This window comes from Phalacrocorax aristotelis, chromosome 2 (assembly GCF_949628215.1).
Source record: "Phalacrocorax aristotelis chromosome 2, bGulAri2.1, whole genome shotgun sequence".
Classification (NCBI taxonomy): domain Eukaryota; kingdom Metazoa; phylum Chordata; class Aves; order Suliformes; family Phalacrocoracidae; genus Phalacrocorax; species Phalacrocorax aristotelis.
The window spans coordinates 96,417,508-96,436,969 of record NC_134277.1 but is presented as its reverse complement, the minus strand read 5'-3'; the positions used below and the strand labels follow the sequence as shown (position 1 = coordinate 96,436,969).

Sequence of the window (19,462 nt, the reverse complement as noted above, 5' to 3'; positions counted from 1 at the left end):
TGCACATGTTCAGCTCTGTTTAGAAACTCGTGTAATAATGTGTTAGTACATGTTGATCATAGAGAAATAGGAAGCCAAGGTTTGTAATTTCTGTAACATCGGTTTGGGTTTAGACTCAAATTGACCACTCGGCGTCCTCCCCTGCCTTTTTTTTTAATTTTAACTCAAGTATTTGTTTATATATAAAGCATGTGTTTCCTCTTGAGTATCTCAATATATATAAAGGATTGTAATTTTATGGATGCGTTTTTCCAGTTGAGTGTGTTAAAGCTAAAGCACAGGTTTTGTTTTGGTTAACAATGTAATAGTTTAGCGTATCAAATATTCATGTTCACACATATATTCCTCTAGCACAGTCTCATATGCAGAATTGTGGTCACCTCTTGCCTAGTCTTTGTTGGTAAGACCTTGGAAAAAAATAAGGAATTATTTCCTTTGTCTTTTTAAAAAGCTTAGAAACAGTTGTGTTCTGTTTCCAAAATTCTATGACATTGACCTGACTGATCTTGGGAAGTACTTCACCTTATTTTCCATGGCTAGATTAATGATGTATGACTTGCAACTTTAGTCTGATACTGACCTAAAGAATATATAGTGTAATAAGATGAGCATTACAACTTGTTTTAATGAGTGGAAGTTTATAATACCTAGTAGATAACATTGAAGGAAAGAGATTAATGAGGGGAAAAAAAAAATCCAAATATGTGATTGAATTTTTGCCTCAGGAGTAGCAATTTAAGTACAGAAAACTTGAAAATGAATTTATAAGTAGATAAATAGGAATGACACAAACTGCATTGGTGTTCTTACAGTATTTTTCTTTTGCAGGATCTCCATAATTTAGATCTCATGATTGGGGTTGCATCCAGTGGAATTGCTGTGTATAGAAAACTCATCTGCACAAGCTTCTATCCCTGGTACATTCCTTTACTAGTAAAGAAATATGTCTGGTGTTTTCAGTTTTATTTCCACTTGCCTTAACACTTATTCCAAAGAAGCCTACAATGCAAAACTTTGATCTTTACAGGGTATCATGATATTTCCTTGCATTGAGATAAAAATGAAGCCTGTTGCCTAGGCTATTAATTTTCTAAGACTGGACTCCTTGCACTGTGTGAAGTCTTGATCAAGTTAATTCACATACAGGTCTCAGCACATGATTAGGAGGACCCTGTGGTCTGAGATTTGCTGCTGTTATACCCAATAATGTCTTTTTTTTTTAATCAGTATTACTAGTAAAGCTCAACAGCTAATGGTCTGATCATTTTTATCCTGTCATTCAACAAGATATTTGCTTCTCAGAAAAGAAATGTAAAATGAGTTATTTGGAGTTTCAGATTTATTAGAACTAGGATAATATAATTTAGACAAATTTTTAAATAGAGTCAAACAATGCTATGTGATGTTTTGGAGTCTCCAGGGCTGACATGTTTGCATTATTCTATGATACTGAAAATGTAGGAATGCATGATAGTGCTATAGAAAATAATCTCTATGAAGGAGCAATGTGCACAAGATGTCTAATATCAGTGACATTAGAAATCAGTTAAGATATAATAATTTATAGTATTTATGGGCTTTGTTATTTATACCATGCTAAAAAAGATAACATAAATTAGAAATCATATGGAGGCTGGGCCTTTCCTTAAGGATTTTGGATTGCATCAGAACAACCTTTTCCCAGTCTTTTTTAAAAGTATGAATTTGTTATGTATACTTGATAAAATATAGCTTTATCATGTTATGCGTAATTTCCTCATATAGTTTGTAACAGTTCTTCTGGAGAACATTTTCTTAATTGTGACAGAAAAGTGCATTCTAATGGGTTGTACATGCTTTTTTTACTCCTTAATTACATAAACAGGTGCTGCTTAGCAATATTCCTTAAATACCTGAGTCATTCCATCCTTTCATTATGAACATAACCTAACAGCTTTTTCCTATGGGAAAGCAATAAAATAGGTTTCAGTTTATTTTTAGTGGAAAATGTACTGCACTAGATTTTTTCTTTAGAGTGAATTGTCTTTCAACTCACTTGCATGTACTGTAACCATCCTAAATGTATGTCAGTAATGCTCTCATATAGCACAGTGACATTTTGTATTTTTCCATCTAAAACACACTAAAGCATAAAAGAATTTCATCTTTCATCTTTGTGCCCTGAGCCCTTTAATATGTCAGCCTCACAGTTTCTTTAAACAGCTGCAGGTTTTAAAAACTACCAGCTGGAGGAATGTTTTCTGTCTTCGGCAAGTCTCGTTGTGCCAACTTAGTGACCTAAGATATGAATGGGTAATAGTAATCTTGGAAACCATAGTGATGGCATTTTAAAATCCTGGACTATATGATTTTTAGGGAAGGGACAGAGAGCTTTAGAGCACACAGGAGGAATCCACAACTTCCTGTGCTATTTTTACTCCTGGAGAGTGCAGAGGAATAAAACACAGATGCTAAAACATTATTTACAAAAACCTATTCTCATTTACAAAAGAAATGGAGGGGAAAAAAAAACCCACAGATTTTTCAGTTCAAATAATTTCTACTCTAAAATATGAGGTTGAGGCAGCAATATCTTCAGCTGACAGCTAATGCAGTTGTTCCAAGCTTTCTTACTCTCTCTGAAAATATCTTCTCAACAGGGCTTCTCAAAGGAGCAAAAACTCACTACATAAGGGACAATTTTTTTATATCTTATTTCTGCCTTCTTGAATGAGTTAGTCGTAATTCTTCATGCAGGGGTGGTGTCCATTCTCTGCCCCCTGAAAACAAGCAAACAAGGGAAGTTACTGGAGCAGAATAGCCTGTGCTGTATTTGTAGTGCACATTTTCAATTTCTTTTTAGACCTCAAAGCAGGATATATTTCTGTAAAGCCTGAAGTTTAATGTATCTTTCTTGGACTGAAGGTGTGCAAGTAAGGAGATTCTTTACAGAACAGTATGTGCCTGAGAATGCAAAAAAAACAAACCCACCAAAAACCACCCCATTCAGATAATTGAAATAGTATCTAGGCTTTTTATGTAACACTATTTGTAGTGAGTAGTTTTTCCTACAGACTGAGCAAGCTTCACTATAAACGTGGTAGAACTCAAGGTGGCAGCAAACACCACCAAAGCACTCTTTCCAAAGTGAAGTAAAATGCTGTGCAGCATTAGTGGATGACAACAATACAACTATGCCATATGGTAGTAGTCAAAGGGGACCAAAAGTTTTCAGGAACAGAGGCAGTGAGAGAGTACTGCCTTGGCAAAAGGAGGATTTTCAATCAAAGCAACCTACATAAGGAGCTGACTGATCAGTCAGAGGCAAGGCAAGTCAAGGCAGGTTTAAAAAATAACTCTGGATTTAACACAGTATTTTATATGCTCTGCAAAGTTATTCCTGGGGTGCTCAACTGTTTTGTGATAATTTCCAAACTCATTTTGCAAGTAAAATATTATCTTAATGGCAAAAATATACAAGCACTCTGTATCAGCAGTGATTAAAGTTGTATATTAAATGCGATTCAGTGTATGAGTTTCTTTGCTTTGAAAACTTCAAACTGCTAGAGGACTGCATTGTACATTGCTAGTTAAAATTTTAAAACGCTGCTCAAGAGAGTCTTACATAGCAAATTTGATAGGACCTTTCCTGCTGAATCTTCCAGTGGCAAAGTACAAGGCTTTCAGCTATAGAAACATTTTTGCCAAAAATACCAGCTGAACTGAGTGCTAGGACAGAACTACCAGTTTGATCAGAAATTAATAATTCTGTTGCCCACTAAGTGACAAATCTATTTTGACCTTTGTAAATGATAGGAAGACAGGACCCAAAAGATGTATCATTAATAACATGCTACAAGTATTGACTGTTTTACACGTAAACTGTGAAATTAAATCATTCATGAATGTTGCATAGTCACTGGACAAAGTATTGGTGAGTGATAAGAGCAGCTGAGCCACCAGTTAAAATAAGAATAACTGCATTCTATTCAGATCATATTTTGGATGTGGCATCTTCAAGCACTTTTTAAATCTAAATCCTCTGATATCTTAATCTCTTGGATTTTTTGTGGATTGTGCTATGTGCGAACATTCACTCAGCTTGTAGGTATAGCATTGCAAATGATTTTTATTTAATGTTAAATAAAACTGTCAGATTAGCAAGTGTTCTTTGTCACTGAATTAAATAGGTTTAGTTGTACTTTAAAAAGAATGAATGGAATTGAGAGGGATGTTCTACTTAGAGGAGAGTCAAAACAGAGACTTAAAGCCCTGAATTGACTTGAAGTAATTATGTGGTCATGCAGCGAATAATGTTGTGGGGTTTTTTTTGGGGGGGGAAGGAATGAGAGTGTTTTGGTATTTTTGGTTGTTGGCTACCCTTCTGTTGTTGGGTGGAGAGGTCTTGGCGTAGTCTGCAAGGTTAGTTTTCTGTCCTGCACTTCTGCTGGCTCTAGGTTAGGGTAAGAACAGACAATGACAGTGACTGTGTAAGCTGAGAATGACTCAAAAAATGTACTTGTTGAAGTTTAAGTCCAGGAATGTGTTAAGAAAGAACCATTAAGTGCAAAACTTGAGTGGTACAAGTTCAGGCAGACTAGCACTGGGATTTATATGAGTTGCATCTCAGTAAATGCAACTGAAGGTTTATATGACTTAGGAAGTTCAGAATCCACAACTTTTAGGTGAACATTACAGATAATTACCATTTGAGGTAGCAAGTCAAACGGCACAAGTATTTCAAGAGTTGGCCTGACAGGAGAGGTGGATGTGACTTAATCTTTCTAGTAAAGTGTACAACAATTTTTCTGGTTGCCAAAGAATGTTGTGAATGAAATTTCTGTTTCTATGTGGTTCTGTAATTGATGGAGAAAAGCATTTCCAGAAACGGGCACATGTTCAGTTTCCATCTCTTTTGAGCAGGGGTGGGGCATTGTTCCTTCCGCTACCTTTCTTGTTTGTAGCTGGCAAATATATGAATCCTGTACAAATGAGGAATGTTGTTTTATAATTAAAGTGTATTTCTCTCATGGATAGTGGGGAGTGAATGATAAGCCGTTGTCCCACTTACTGGGAGTCATGAAAAAACTATGGTAAGAATGGAGATGATCTTCCATATAGTTCATGCCTAATGAGAACTAACATGCTGTGAAACATTATCAGCTGATGAGAATATTGAGACTTCTAGCAGCAACCTTCCGAAACCCTTTCAGGGTGTGTAGATGGTATTCTTCAGGCAGGTGGGACTTGGTCAGACATTAAATAGCTTTATAGCTTTCCTGAGGTATCCATGTGATTCTAATTGATCATAAATTCCTTTTTCCAAAATGTGTAAGTTTTCAGTTATTGAAGTAGAAGTATTGCAGAGAAGATTTAGGTATTTTAGACAAGTCCTGTTTTGCTGTAGGAAGGTGCGTGGGTACCTAGAAGTTTGTTTAATTTAGCAAAACTGATAAGCATATAATTAAAATGAAAATTGCTTGAGCACCAATTCTAACTGTATTCCTTACCTTAGAAAATCTTTTTTAGTGCTATGTATATATAGAAAAGAGGTGTTCAGTTCTATATAAAATTACCACAAGTTATGCACAATGTTAATAATTGAAGTGAAAAATATATTAACACTCATTCTTACAGTTTTCATCCTTCTATAGTTACGATTTTAACTACAATGTTTAGTTATTAATACAAATACATCATATTTTTCACATTGTGAAGTGAATGCCGTGAAGTCTCTGGGAAATTTCAGATGCTGTATGACCAATCTTGTTGCCTCACGAAGGCCTTAAATTTTGTTCCTTTAGTCACAGTTGTTGTATAGTTCTTAAGTTATACAAACTTGACACATTTAGCATTTGTGCTGCTTAGTAAAGGGTGTCATCAAGTTTTCGCTGCAAGAATAGATTTGGTGGGAGAGAATTGCTATGTGAGCTATTTAAAGAGTAAATGAGGAATAATCTCAATTTTTAAAAGACCTTTCCTTAGCTAATTTTTTTGATTTTCTGGACACCTATTTGCCACTCAACACAGAAGATGGCTGCATATTATTCATTGAATATTTAACAGCTATAATCTTATAGGCTTGCTGTACACAGTATTTTTCATCTTTTCCCCCTCTAAACATTGTTTAATATTTCATAGTTTGTTTCTTTCTTTTAGGGTGAACATATTAAAAATTTCCTTTAAAAGGAAAAAGTTTTTTATACAACAACGGCAAAAACATGTAAGTAGTCATTTAATTTTGTTTTGCTGAAGTGGTCACATTCTTTTTTTTTTTTTTTGCCTTAAATGTTAAGACAACAAAAGGCTCTCTCAGCTTGCCTTTGAAATTCTGTTTTGTTAACTTGCCCTTGCTAGTGTGGTTGTTTTATGCTCGCTCTGTTTCCCATATTTGTTTCCTTTCCAGCATGGAATCTTTTCACATTCAGTCTGTTGGACTATGTTTTACCCATGCAAGATTCTTCTCCGTTGGAGACTTGGGGGAAATGTTTCTCTAGTGTTTTGTAACCTAGCATATTTCCCTTTTCTTGCTAGCATCTGCTGTTCTTTTCTTTGCTCTCCCTGCCCAGTAGTGATGCTCTTCACTGCCTCACTGCAGCGAATCTACTAAACAGCTGCTTAGCCCATCTAGGAGGGCTGTGTGAGGTCCCTTCTGCTTATGGGGCTCAGAGTTCTGGGAGAAAGGAAGGTACCTGGAGAAAAGGACAGGCCTGCAGCTGAGAGGCATGAGGTTGGAAAGGGGGATAGTGCATCTCCTGCTGCATGTAACATGAAGCACTTTAGAAGCTGACAAAGTATGTGAAGGTAGTTGACAAAACTGATGTACAATAGAAAATTTAAGAGTAGTCTTCATAATGCTGTGTGCTTTTTGCAGAATGGTTTGTAGTATTAGGCTATTTAATAGAAAAAAAAAATCTTGGTTACAGTATTGTACTGCCACCATGTGAGCAGATATTTAGGCTATCTTTAGAGGAAGAGAAGAAAATATTTAATATGATAGGAAAAAATATGGAAATCTGTGACCAGCAGATATATGGATATTTTAATTCAGTTGAGGACAGAACTCGGATAGTAAAAGGTAAGTGTTAACATGTAACTAAACTTTATGTAGGCTCTTGTAAATGAGTTCTTAAACTGCTAGGAGCTGTTACAAGAAGACCTTTTGACCCTCATCAGTTAGCGAGTCTGCTGAACACGGATTGCTAGGGAGGCTTTTTTTATCTCAAAGGATAGTATTTTCATTTTCCCCCCCATTTGGTGTTTATCTTCCATATTTAAGGAGTGTGCATGTATGTACATGTTCTTCATTTTCAGGGCTCTTCTGTAAACAAAGTTAATAACTAGAAACTGCTACTGTGCTGATGCTTACACACATTGCATGCACAAAGGAAACTGTTTTGAGTGTGTCCTACCCTACCATAAAGGGGTCTTAAGTGTTCTGCAAGCTCTAAGTTTCTAAATACATTGTCTGTATGAAAACTTGACTCAGTCTGTTCAAATGTATTTCATTATATGAAGAAATGAGTGGTTGGCAAACCACTCAACTAGCTTTTGAGTGTAATTTTACTTGTATTACATTCAGTATAATTGTACGATGCTTACAGGTATTACCTTCTAGGTCTGAGGGTTAAAAATTCACTGGTAAGGAGTCTTATTAAACTTGAAATATTTTCAGGTATACAAATACCTGCAACGGACAGCAATTTCCAAATGTGTCTGAGAATAAATGTAAGAACAGAACTCAGAGTGGTTAATAGCAATGGATAGTAAAATGAGTGTGCTTCCATGTTTTTTTTTTTAATGTGGAGGAATAAAGTGTCAATATGTAATGACCACTGGACTCAAAGATGATGTAAAATATGTTCATTGCATAAATACTTTACTGCTGTCAAAGGTTGAATTTCTCTTTCTGGAGTCCTGTGTCACCTTTGAAGATAGTAGCATTCTTAATTTGTTCAATTAAGCTTTTGTTAAATGGTGACAGTTCAAGGCGCTTGATTTGTTTAACAAATCTCCTCTTAAGTGTTCGTGGTTCTTTATTTCATAACCCACAGAGGTTACAGTAATGCACACTGTAGCATGCTTAGAGAGCTACAGAACTGTAGGAAAAATAAGGCCAGCCACATGACCTTTTTACTTTTATCAGATATAAAAAAGCAGACCAGGTGTGCTATTAAATCTCCAGATACATCCATCCTTGTCAGTTAGCCCCCTGTGCCTGAAATTTAGGGCAGAAAGTCTGCACGTCTGCAGTACTTTGGTGTTACTGCTTTGAAAAGCTTGCTGTTGCAGTGTGATGGGAGTGAAGGGGGCAGCTGGACTGCTAGGGGTTTTTCCAGAATGGTGGCTTGCTTGAGGGGTTTGCTTGAAAGTGCAGGAGGGAATAGGTAAATGAGGCTGAAAGTAAGGAAGGTGGAGGAGGGTGGGGAAAGCAGAGCAGGTACTACATATTAATAATCAAGATTTTAATAAAGATGGTGACAGTGCTCTAACATTTCAGGGTTTTGTATATTATATGTAGATTTCTTTGCAAAAATGTACAGAAAGTTCTCAAAGGCTATGAATTTGCAGTCATCCAGGGTGTGCTATGTTTCATTGATTTATTCTCCTTATTCCTCTTACTCATTTTTTCTTTCCTTATGCCCCTGTTCTGAAGACTCAACTTACCTTATCTCACTGTCTCCCTGCTACTCATCTCCTCTTTTACTCTCCCACTGCTTCAGTTGGTTGATCAGCTACTTGATAAAGTATGCAATATTTCTGTCCTACTGAAGAGCTACATAAGGACTGAGGAGCAAGACTGATGAATCAGTGAATGTCTGATGCTATAAAAGCTCATGATATGTAGACTTAATGAAGGGTGCAAAATTTAAGGTAGGAATAAAAACTATGCTGGTTTCCAGGCAACTTTTTAAAGCTCTGAGCAATGAAACTTTATATCCAGAGTGCTTATCGAGTGCTTAAAAACAACTTTATTTTCTGCTTATTTAAAATACGTTTTTACTTGCTATGCTGTAGATGCCTTCAAATTCTCTGTGAATGGAATAGACATATATTTGAGCAAAGCTCTTCCCTAATGCTGAAAGACTCCCTTCAGCTATTGAGAATTGTTCTCTTTACCTTAATGGTTACAAATTTCTCTAATCCTCACTTCTTGATAAGTGTTAAAATATTCTTTTGGAACTTGAGTTGAGCAGTATGATAGGTACTAGATCTTTGGATCCCTCTAGAACACTCATCATCTTTAAAATGGTGCATTGATAACACAACTTGCAAGGTGGCCTATTAGTAAGTCATATGGTTTTGTTAACAAAAGATTTTGTTAATTTAAAAATTGACTACATTTTTCCTGAAATTTCTGAAAGTATTTATCCTAGTATAAATACTTAGAAGCTGATAAGAATGCTCTGGCAACAGTTGGGAAGAATGTACTAGTGGCTTAGAGACCAAGATTCATTATTATTTTCAAACCTAAATTTAAAACCAGAGTATTTGATGTACTTAATTCCTTATCTTTACACTGTGGCTTTTCAGTATAACTGAGATGTTTGGATAATCTGATTTTTATGGCAACTGAAAGACCAGTACTCCAGGCTGACAAAAATAACTATACACTTCCTTTTATTTGCCTTCTGGAGTAGTGTAAAATGCTTCAAGTGTTCTTCAGCCAACAGAGGGTATGTAAGAAATGCAGTTTGTCATTAAAGATTGAAGTGATGCATGCTTTCTATGTTGCAAGAAATTCTGAGTTAAAATTCTACTGTGCTTGCACACTTTATTTTTTATAAGCTAATTAGAAGCAACTCTGGTAAACTGACAAAAGATGAACGGGTTCCAGTATGCATGAGGCTCAAACAACAAATCCCCCTCCTTAAAGTTTTAATAGAGAGAGGGAAAACATGCCTGGAAGATTGCAATCAGTTAATGTTTTGCAGTGCCTGTGTAAAACCAAGGGACAAATCCTTTTTATCTTGCTCTTGATAGTATCATTGGTTTTCTAAAATAGTGACTTCAGTCATAGATCCTCTGAACTAGTCATAAAGTGTCTTGCAGAGCGTGGCATTGATCTCTGATACATGGCATTTTGCAAAATGTTGCCTAAAAATAAAAAGAATACAAGAACAACAGGTTGATTATTCCAGCCAAAATGGTCTGTAGTTATTTCCCAGTAGGATCATGGCTGTGAACAAAAGGACAATGGCAATTAGAAATCACGGTGTTATCCAGGTGAGACCTCTGTTTCTTGCTGGACTGTATGAGAAAGATTTATTAGGTCTTTCTGGGTCCTTTAATAAAAGGCTTTGCAACCCAAATCCTGACTTTCTCCAAAGGATGAGTGAGAGAGCTTTGCTGAGATAGTTGTCTGCCCAGTTGTATGCTGAGGTGTCAAAATTCAGTCATCATTCAAAGCAGCTGGACAAGATGAGAGATGAAATTGAAAACTTGATTCTTATTTTCCACTGAAGTGCTGAGCTGTGATAGCAATTAACTCGGGTCTCATGTTACCTTCCTTTCTCTTGCTTTACTCTTTACTCCACTTCCTTTGCAGCAATAATTATATTAACTAACCAAAGCTATATCTTGTGCAAAACTCTCTTGGGATCTGAAATAGCTCAACAGGTGTTATAGTTGGCAAAGGGCATAAATGTGGGTGTGTCACACCTATGTTTCATTGGCCTGTCGGCACTGAAGTTACAAGTAAGAGTTTGCACCAAGACAAACAAGCTTTGTCTTCTGCTTCCTTTAGATCTCCTCATTGTGGCCTCTTGTTATCATCCAGAAAGCAGGATTGGGTTAGAACAGCAGTAGAAGCAGCTCCAGTCCTATCACAGATACTTTCTTTCCCCCAAGATGCACCACTGTTAACATCTTTAGTACCTTCTAAAAGATTATCAAGCAGATTCTTTTTGCATACTATGGCTCTTGAAAGAATGTTATTGAATTGAAGCCTTATGTGAAGAGTTTGAGTTCAAAGATGGAGGGTTTTTTTGCTTTCTACATTGCACCCTTAATGGAATGTTTAAAAGTTTTGTTTGTCATAGGAGGTCGAGATATGACTGGAAACCTGAAACTAAATTTCGCTGTTTATTATGCTTGTATGTACAAAATCCTTACCACTTACGTATTAACACTGCAAGATTTAGGAACTGAAAAACTTAATAATTTTTCAGTATTTCTTAAGCTTTTAAAGTGTCTATTTTGCAGTTTAGAATTTCATATAGTCACAGGGATATTTTAACCATCTCCAGCTCAAAATCTACTATATGGTGGGTTTTTTTTCCTAAATAAATTTATCCTATTTAAGCTAAAAGTAATTTTATTGTTTTATGAGCTTGTTTACTGTGTTTGATCTGCTTGTATGTATTGAAACATGGTATACCTATCGTTACAGAATGAATCCAGAGAGCATATTGTTGCCTTCAACATGTTAAATTACAGAGCATGCAAAAATCTATGGAAATCTTGTGTAGAGCATCACACGTTTTTTCAGGCAAAGAAGTCCCTACCTCATGAAAAAAAGATATTGTCGCATTATTGGACCCTGGGTTCTAGAAATCCAGCAAAGTAAGTATTGTGTGAAAGCATGCTTTGCTTTAGAATGGAAACAGAAGGATTTCTGTCAGTGATAGCTCAGGTTGGTGTGGCCGAAATAAGTTCTGCCTGCAGCTGTGTCCCAGTCTGTATGTGAACCATTTGACAAGTTGTATAGCTGTGGTTTCAGTTTCCACAATGTGGTGTTATTACAATAGGACTTTTCTTATAATTTCCTAAAAAGGTATTTGGATATGTTTTACTGGTATTGTTTCAACTTGCTATTTCAGCATAAGGTATAAAAACACTAAAAAGTAAAAATGTCATGTAGCTAATGATGCAATAAGAGAATTTACAGAACAGATTTGTTTTGAACTGCTTACCCCTTAGTGTCATATTCACACTCTGTCTAATATGTTGGAGCAATTTCTGGAGTGTAGCATACCAACTGCTCACTACTGGCATCAAGATGAAAAACTATGTCCCATCCAAGTATTCAAGATACCGCTTTTTTCACACTTGTATTATTTGCCTCATTGGGTTCTGCTAGTCATGGGGCTCGTGGTTTCATAGTGTTATCTAAGATCTAGTTCCCCAAAAGTAATACTTCGGAGCCTGTCATTTTCCTATATGAAGTTGGGTTTGTTCCTTCCCACATGCACCGACTGGGCCCTAACTTTATTAAACTTAATCTGCTAGTTTATTGCCTAGTCACTTGATGTTGTAATGTCCTTCTGCATTTCTTCATAAGTCACCTTTATTTTTGCCATCCTGTGTGATTAGTATCCTCCACAAACTTTGTTCATTCTTTTCTCTAGGACGCTAGTGAGGTGGTTGAACAGAAGAACCCCAAAAGATATCCCTCTAAGACTTCACTGCTGATATTTTCCCTATAAATCTAAACCATTTTTTCCTATTCTCTTTTATGTCACAAATGAATAGGTAATTCCTCCAAGTGAGGATCTTATTCCCTAGCTCCTTAGTTTCTTTACAGGTTTAAGGGACCTTGTCAAATGTCTTTTTGAAATCTTGAGTAGACTAAATCACTAGTTTAAAGTGGGAGGTTATATTCAGGTAGTTCTGCTGTTTCATCTTAGAGGCTTTTAGATTTTATCATCAGTCCCAGTGATTTCTTCCATTATGTTGATTTGTTTGGTTTCATTTATCAGCAATTCAGCTATAGATGTGTCATGTCATGTGTTGTCGTCATCTCATCTGTGTCCCGTCCCCACCCCTGAAAAAAATGAAATATATCAAAAATTTTTCATATTAATAGTGAATGAAAGTGTCTTATGTTATTATCTTTTCTGAATGTGAGATGTTGGAGGGTTCTTTGGTCCTTTGATCATCTCTAGTCCCTGTAGACTCTCTAGAAACCTGCTTGTTCTGATTATTTTTGGAGGAGAATTTTGTTTTCTTTTTGTGGATGGTGTTTGTAGGTTTTTTGCAGTGTGTTTCCTTAACAGTTTAACTTCACGTTATTTTGTCAGACTGATTCTCTTTCCTATTTGCATAAGCCTCAACTTCTGGATGAGGTCATCATACTTCAGATATCTTTACAGACTTTTGGCTTGCTTTTCATACTGTCATGTCTCGCTTTAGACACTGCAGAAATTCATTCCAATGGACTACTGTTGCTTATAAATGAAACAGTTCACTGATGAGGTCTGTCCAACAGTAAGAAGGCTGATAATACCTGTCGTGGTTTAGCGGCAGCTCAGCCCCACACAGCCGCTCGCTCACTCCCCACCGGTAGATGGGGAAGAGAATCAGAAGGGTAACGCTCGTGGGTTGGGATAAGAACAGTTTAATAATTAAAATTAAAAGAAACAACAATAGAAATGCAATGTAAAGGAGAACAACGAGAGGCGCAAAGCCCCGGGGAGGGGGAAGGGAGGGGAGGGGGGAACGAACTGCCGAAACAAACCGCGCGCGCCGCAGCCCCTCGCCGCCCGCCGACCCGACGCCGCGCCGCCTCCGCGCTGCCACTGCCCCCCCTCAATATACTGGTCATGGTGTCACATGGTATGGAATGAACCTGCCATTGGCCAGTGGGGGTCAGCCGCCCCCACCGCGGCCCTGCCCCTCCCAGCCCCCCCTGCCACGCGGCAGAGCGTGGGAAGCTGGAAAGGTAGCCGACCCCCACAGTGAGGAGAATTAACCCCTTCTCAGCCAAACCCAGCACATTCTCCACCCCTTATTCCATACCATTTACACCATGCCCAGGTCCCACATGATGCAATACAACCGTACCAACCACCACCCCTCCCCTTCCCATCCTTTAACATAATACACAGACATCATTCCCTTAGTTCATGGACCTTCCCTGTAAAATGTCCATTAAAATGTCCATTGAGTTCACCCAGTCCATGACTCTGGGCTCCATCTGTTGTATCAGTCTTTCCGGGTGGGAGAGATGGTGTGTGGCGTTGGGTTGCTGCATACCGAGTCAGTCATCGTTCCATCACTGCTGCATGGCTTGTTTCATAGTTGATCATCCATGGGTTGGGAGGCTCGTACTCTGATATCATTGATACAACACAGAGGTGACACACAGTATTTATTATATAGCAGTTCACATTGTGCCGTTCAGTTCATTGACTGTTTTCACCCAAAATCAAATCCCCTTGAGCCACACATTGGATTTCTCCATCCTCCCGCATCACCCAACAAGTGCACCCAGGTCCTCGAGCAAAAGCAATCCCACGAATGGGTTTGCCTTTGCCGGAGGCAGGAAGAACCCAGACTGTTTTGCCCAGCATACTTTTTGTGTGCGCTACAGGGACTCTATCCCCTTCCACAGTATGTAGGATTTCTGACTGGGCAGGGCCAGCTCGGTTGGCAGATCCCCTCGTGTTGACTAACCACGTGGCTTTTGCTAAATGTGTATCCCAGTGCTTGAAAGTTCCACCCCCCATTGCTCTCAGTGTAGTTTTAACAGTCCATTGTACCGTTCAATTTTCCCAGAGGCTGGTGCGTGATAGGGGATGTGATACACCCACTCAATGCCCTGCTCTTTGGCCCAGGTGTCTATGAGGCTATTTCGGAAATGAGTCCCATTGTCTGACTCAATTCTCTCTGGGGTGCCATGTCGCCACAGGACTTGTTTCTCAAGACCCAGGATAGTGTTCCGGGCAGTGGCGTGGGGGACAGGATATGTTTCCAGCCAGCCAGTTGTTGTTTCTACCACTGTAAGCACATGGCGCTTGCCTTGGCGGGTCTGTGGGAGTGTGATATAGTCAATTTGCCAGGCCTCCCCATATTTATATTTCAGCCATCGTCCCCCATACCACAGAGGCTTTACCCGCTTCGCTTGCTTGATTGCAGCGCATGTGTCACATTCATGGATAACCTGTGCAATAATATCCATAGTCAAGTCCACACCTCAATCACGAGCCCACCTGTATGTTGCATCTCTCCCTTGATGGCCTGAGGTGTCATGGGCCCACCGAGCTAGAAATAGTTCACCCTTATGCTGCCAGTCCAGATCCACCTCAGCCACTTCAATCTTGGCAGCCTGATCTACCTGCGGGTTGTTTTGATGTTCTTCAGTGGCCCGACTCTTGGGGACGTGAGCATCCACATGCCGTACCTTTACAACCAGTTTCTCTACCCGGGCAGCAATATCTTGCCACAATGTGGCAGCCCAGATGGGTTTGCCTCTGCGCTGCCAGTTGTTTTGCTTCCACTGCTGCAGCCAGCCCCACAAGGCATTTGCCACCATCCAGGAGTCAGTATAGAGATAGAGCACTGGCCACTTTTCCCGTTCAGCAATGTCTAAGGCCAGCTGGATGGCCTTTACCTCTGCAAACTGGCTCGATTCACCTTCTCCTTCAGCAGTTTCTGCTACTTGTCGTGTAGGACTCCATACAGCAGCCTTCCATCTCCGGTGCTTTCCCACAAGGCGACAGGACCCATCAGTGAACAGGGCATATTGCTTGTCATCTTCTGGCAGTTTGTTATACAGTGGGGCTTCTTCAGCACGTGTCACCTCCTCCTCTGGTGATAATCCAAAATCTTTGCCTTCTGGCCAGTCCATAATCACTTCCAAGATTCCTGGGCGACTGGGGTTTCCTACTCGAGCCCGCTGGGTGATCAGTGCAACCCATTTACTCCACGTAGCATCAGTTGCATGGTGTGTAGAGGGGATGTTTCCTTTGAACATCCAGCCCAGCACTGGCAGTCGGGGTGCCAGGAGCAACTGTGCTTCAGTACCAACCACTTCTGAAGCAGCTCGGACCCCTTCATATGCTGCCAGCACCTCTTTTTCAGCTGGAGTATAGCGGGCTTCAGACCCTCTGTATCCCCGACTCCAAAACCCTAGGGGTCGACCCTGGGTCTCCCCACGTGCTTTCTGCCAGAGGCTCCAGGTAGGGCCACTCTCCCCGGCTGCAGTGTAGAGCACATTTTTTACATCTTGTCCTGCCCGGACTGGCCCAAGGGCTACTGCATGGACTATTTCTCATTTAATCTGTTCAAAGGCTTGTCGTTGCTCAGGGCCCCATTTGAAATCATTCTTTTTCCGGGTCACTTGATAGAGAGGGCTCACGATCAGACTGTAATTTGGAATACGCATTCTCCAAAAACCCACAACGCCCAAGAAAGCTTGTGTTTCCTTTTTGCTAGTTGGTGGAGACATGGCTGCTATTTTGTTGATCACATCCATTGGAATCTGACGACGACCATCTTGCCATTTGATTCCTAAGAACTGGATTTCTCGTGCAGGTCCCTTCACCTTACTTTGTTTTATGGCAAAACCAGCTTTCAGAAGGATTTGGACTATTTTCTCTCCTTTCTCAAAAACTTCTTCCGCTGTGTTGCCCCACACAATGATGTCATCAATGTACTGAAGGTGTTCTGGAGCTTCTCCCTGTTCCAGTACAGCCTGAATCGGTCCATGGCAAATGGTAGGACTGTGTTTCCACCCCTGGGGCAGTCGATTCCAGGTGTACTGGACGCCCCTCCATGTGAAAGCAAACTGTGGCCTGCACTCTGCTGCCAGAGGGATTGAGAAGAATGCATTAGCAATATCAACTGTGGCATACCACTTGGCTGCCTTGGACTCCAGTTCGTATTGAAGTTCTAGCATGTCTGGCACAGCAGCACTCAATGGTGGAGTGACTTCATTCAGGCCACAATAGTCTACTGTTAGTCTCCACTCTCCATTAGACCTCCGGACTGGCCATATGGGACTGTTAAACCACACCATACAACCCTGGAGGTTTTAAGATTGACTTGTTTTCAATAATTCTTTTCATCCAACTTCTGTCAGCTTTGAAGAGGGTTACGTTCAGGCTTTATCACCTTAAGTATCACAAGTTTTCTTCTGGAATTTGTGGCTTTCTTGTACTATGTTCTTTACACTCATGTGAGGCAAATATCCCAGCATTTATAGTATCAGGTCAAATAGTTGAACTCTTGCAATCCTTTACTACAATTTCTTGTTTGTACATCTCTGTGCCTTTCTAGATTCTCTTAGCTTAAGGTACTAGTGGAATTCCATTTAAATTAGTCTGAGTTGTATAAATCGCCTGTAAGCCTTATTCTAAGGGCAGGCTGAATCACATCTTGCAAACTGAGAGGTAAGTTCATTCAGTGTTTCTGGACTGAATGCTGAATAACCTGTCCTAGGCACATTTTCATTCCTTGCTGAAAATGTTACTATTTTTTCATAAAGGATAACCTCAGTAATAGATGGGAGCAAGGAACTGTTACCTCAAGATATTAGCCTATTCCGGAAAGGCATTAGCAGCCTCTCTGTATGTTTGCTGAGAAATATCCTCATATTTGACATCTGAAGAGCAGCTACTTGGAGTTCAGGAGATTGTTTGTTATGTACCTTAACTGAAATATCTAGAGAATATACGGTTAAAGTGATTCTGTGGTCAGGGTTAGGGCTCTGGCTTCCATTACATGAGTTATGTTGCACCTCAAAAGTCACCTGCATTGGAAAATGTATGAACAGGCACTTGTAAAAAAGGAAAACTGATTAATGCAAAATATGTGGAATTCTTGAAGACAAATTTTTCATAATACATCCTCTTCTTCCACTCTCCCTCCCTGCTCCACCCATGTAAGCTGCCTTTGAAAGAATCTCTCTTTTTGTAGAAGACCAGAGTAGTTGGTGCCTTGTCATTGGTATTCAGAAGACTTGCAGAGATAAAATGGATAATACAGGCAAAAGCTTCTCCTGAGTTAATGGATTGTGTGTTTACTAAGTTTAAAACCCCATGTGTAACTGATTTTGATATATTGATGCTTCATATTGCATTCTTCCTCTTTGTTTTTTAAACTGGGAGAAGCTTCAAAATTACACATTTAGAAGATGAAGGAGTGAATTTGCTTTAAAATCACGAACAAGAAACATAAAATACTTCAGAATGTAAAAAGTGTTTTGGATTGCTTTTTTCTCTTATGTAAACAAACAGTACAATGCAAAGCATACTTAAGGTTTTATATTAGCATGAGTAATAGCCACAGCATAAAAAACTTTAATGTAATTGAGACTTTTCAGCTCTGTAGTAAAGTCATCACATATTCTGCCTTCCCAGCCACCCATTATGTACAGCTCAGGACTTTGTGAGCCAAAGGTGGTTTCTCTGTAACTCATAAACTGCTTCTGTTCTATGAGAAATCCTAGGCCTGTAAACTTGAGGACGAGTAGCTTATCTCTCTGCTTGTCTTGTGGAATGCTGTATAAAAAGATGCATAAAAGTCAATTTATTTCAATTTCAATCTACTTTAAGAATTTCTTTGTGCTGTATAATTCCACTAGTAAGATATTTTTATTGCTTTCCTAACTAAGGTTCTTTTTCTGACGCAACCCTTATCAGGTTCTTGTCACAAGAAGCAGTCCAGACTTGGAGATCCCCTCTTCATGTTTCTCTAATGGTTTATTCCTATAAGGAACACATCACTCAAACGTGGCTTCCTTCTGGAAATAGAGGGTGGTCTGGTATAGCTCTTATTTGCTGAGGCAGGAGGTAGATGGTTAAAGTAACAATGTGCTCAGTGAAACCCTTCATGAATTATTACCTCGTTATAAGTTTTACCAGGGAACATCTAGAATATTTTGCCTGTATTGAACCATGTTTTTTCAAGCAGTTGGTTCAGTGCCAATAGGACATACTGAATTTCCTGTTTTCTCCTCCATCATCTTAAACACAATTGAGTTAAAAATAAGTCTCAGAAAAAGCTATTTTTACTCAGGCCTGTGATTAGCATTGTAGCAGGGATTACCGGTTTTATTGCCGCAAGTGCAGGACAGCAAACGGCTCTGTGAGAGTGCAAATGCATAAGTAAGGGGGGTAAACACATGGGACTCCTAAAAACACATAGATTATAAAATTGGCTTTCATAAGCATATTTCACTTACATTTTCTATGCAAAATAATTAATGTACAGGTTTTTTAATTTCTTTTCAGGTCTGTAAACAGCCAGTACTGCAGAAAAGTTATAGGTGGGATGGTTTGGAACCCATCAATGAGACGATCTTTATCTGTTGAGCATCTAGAGACCAAAAGCCTTCCTTCTCGATCACCTCCTGTTACCCCTAACTGGTAAATCCAGCTTCAGCCTTTCTCATACCTTCCAGCCCCCCACCTTTTCTAATTGTATGTCATCTAGCAGAATAATTTATGTAGTGTGTCAATATATATTTAAACATTGTTAGAATATATACGATGACAGAAGAGTGGGTGTCACCTCAGCTTTAGCAAGGCTTTTGAGATACTGTCTGCCAAAATATTATACCCAAGTTAAGACATCGTGTTCTGGAAGGGTGGACAATAAGATAGTTTAAAAAAAATGGTTGGATGGCTGGTCTCAAAAGGGAGTAGTTAACGGGGTCGTACTCTACCTGGATGCCAGCAACAAGTGGAGTACTGCAGGGGTCTGTCTTGGGACCTGTTCTGCTTAACATCCTTATGACCTGGAGGAGACAATGTAGTGC

At 39.2% G+C, this 19,462-nt stretch overlaps 1 protein-coding gene across 6 annotated transcripts in view; it reads left to right on the top strand.

Moving 5' to 3' along the window:
• PTPN3 (protein tyrosine phosphatase non-receptor type 3) overlaps window positions 1-19,462 on the top strand; it is a 174,335-nt gene that overhangs the window by 106,277 nt on the left and 48,596 nt on the right. For all 6 annotated transcript variants that reach the window (XM_075084418.1, XM_075084419.1, XM_075084422.1 and 3 more), the window contains 4 exons: window positions 829-917; window positions 6,139-6,202; window positions 11,372-11,544; window positions 18,936-19,070. In XM_075084418.1, coding sequence (XP_074940519.1) covers window positions 829-917; window positions 6,139-6,202; window positions 11,372-11,544; window positions 18,936-19,070 — 461 coding nt within the window. The remainder of the gene's footprint in view (window positions 1-828; window positions 918-6,138; window positions 6,203-11,371; window positions 11,545-18,935; window positions 19,071-19,462) is intronic.